General features: G+C 36.0%; 1 protein-coding gene across 1 annotated transcript in view; it reads right to left on the reverse strand.

The window, feature by feature from the left end:
* LOC107577512 (brain-specific angiogenesis inhibitor 1-associated protein 2-like) overlaps nt 1-849 on the reverse strand; it is a 2,827-nt gene extending 1,978 nt beyond the window's left edge. The window contains exons 1-2 of the mRNA XM_016263580.1: nt 748-849; nt 135-206 (exon numbers count right to left, since the gene is read on the reverse strand). Of these exons, the coding sequence (XP_016119066.1) occupies nt 135-206; nt 748-792 (117 nt within the window). The 5' untranslated portion in view covers nt 793-849. The remainder of the gene's footprint in view (nt 1-134; nt 207-747) is intronic.
* Between the last annotated feature and the right edge of the window lie 322 nt (nt 850-1,171).

The raw sequence follows: 1,171 nt of genomic DNA on the forward strand, positions 1-1,171 counted from the left end.
TATATATATATATATATATATATATCACTACACTATTGGCAACAGACAACAGCCTTTTTTTCGTCCATGAAATTTTGGCAGAATGCTGCAAATGTGATCACAACTTAAATGTCTGTGTATGTTTATAAACTTACATTTAAGTAGCGAACATCCAATTCCACTTTTTTCTCCAGTTCTGTGAGCAGTTCATTGTGGAATGATTTCAGCTGAAAATTACAGTAGACAAACACAGTTTATATTATAAACACAAGCAGTACAGTACAACAGAACAGCAATTTTCCTCTTATATGACAAATGAATTCTGCATTTGATTACACATTTCACACACCAAACTCAGTCGCTAACACTAGCCAAAATATCCTTACAGAGCTAAAACTGATGTCCTATCCATAATGTACTCGCTAACAGACCTTTACTCCAGTTTCTACCCCGTTATCATTTTCAGAAGGACTCAGATACGGTTTGTTTAACATCTGCAGCTGTGTAACACAGCACAGGAAAGTCTGTGCTCTGTCTGAGGTGGTGTTTACATGCATGTGATCGTGGACTATTGCCCTTCATGTATATATGGAAGTGTCTGAGTCGATGTGACCTTTTGAGATGCCACTCCCTTCCATTTCCTTACCCTGGAGGCTAATGGAGCTTCTTCGATACAGCCTGATTGACTCAGTCATGTTGTGAGAAAATGTAATGAGAAAATTTGAGCCTATGAGGCAATATGATCTTCATCAAGTTAATGATACTCACCATGTCCTCTAGCTGCATCTGGATCTGTCTGTGAACCTCCGCCATCTGAAAAAGCACATCCCCTTAAGAGAGAGAGATAGAAAGAGGAAATAGATTAAATTGTCACTGTAATACTTTTGCACCTGATATCAGGACACCATGCAGTCTGACAAGGGTGCAGGGAAGAGAAAAAAGGAGGTAGAGAGAAAAATAAAAACAAATGATGAACAAGATGGGCTGTCAGTCAAGCAAAAGGTGCAAGAAAGTACCTGATGAACACAATACAGTAAATTAAATAAAAACACCATAAAATATCAAATCATATTGTTTAATAATAAATAAATAAAAGATCACACAGAAAAAAAGTTATATTAAAATATTCTTCCAAGATGCATACCAAACAAAATAAAACAAAGTATTCAATGGAAACAGTAAAAGCATATTG

The sequence above is a fragment of the Sinocyclocheilus grahami genome, unplaced genomic scaffold, assembly GCF_001515645.1.
Source record: "Sinocyclocheilus grahami isolate Dianchi unplaced genomic scaffold, SAMN03320097.WGS_v1.1 scaffold6274.1, whole genome shotgun sequence".
Taxonomy (NCBI): Eukaryota; Metazoa; Chordata; class Actinopteri; order Cypriniformes; family Cyprinidae; genus Sinocyclocheilus; species Sinocyclocheilus grahami.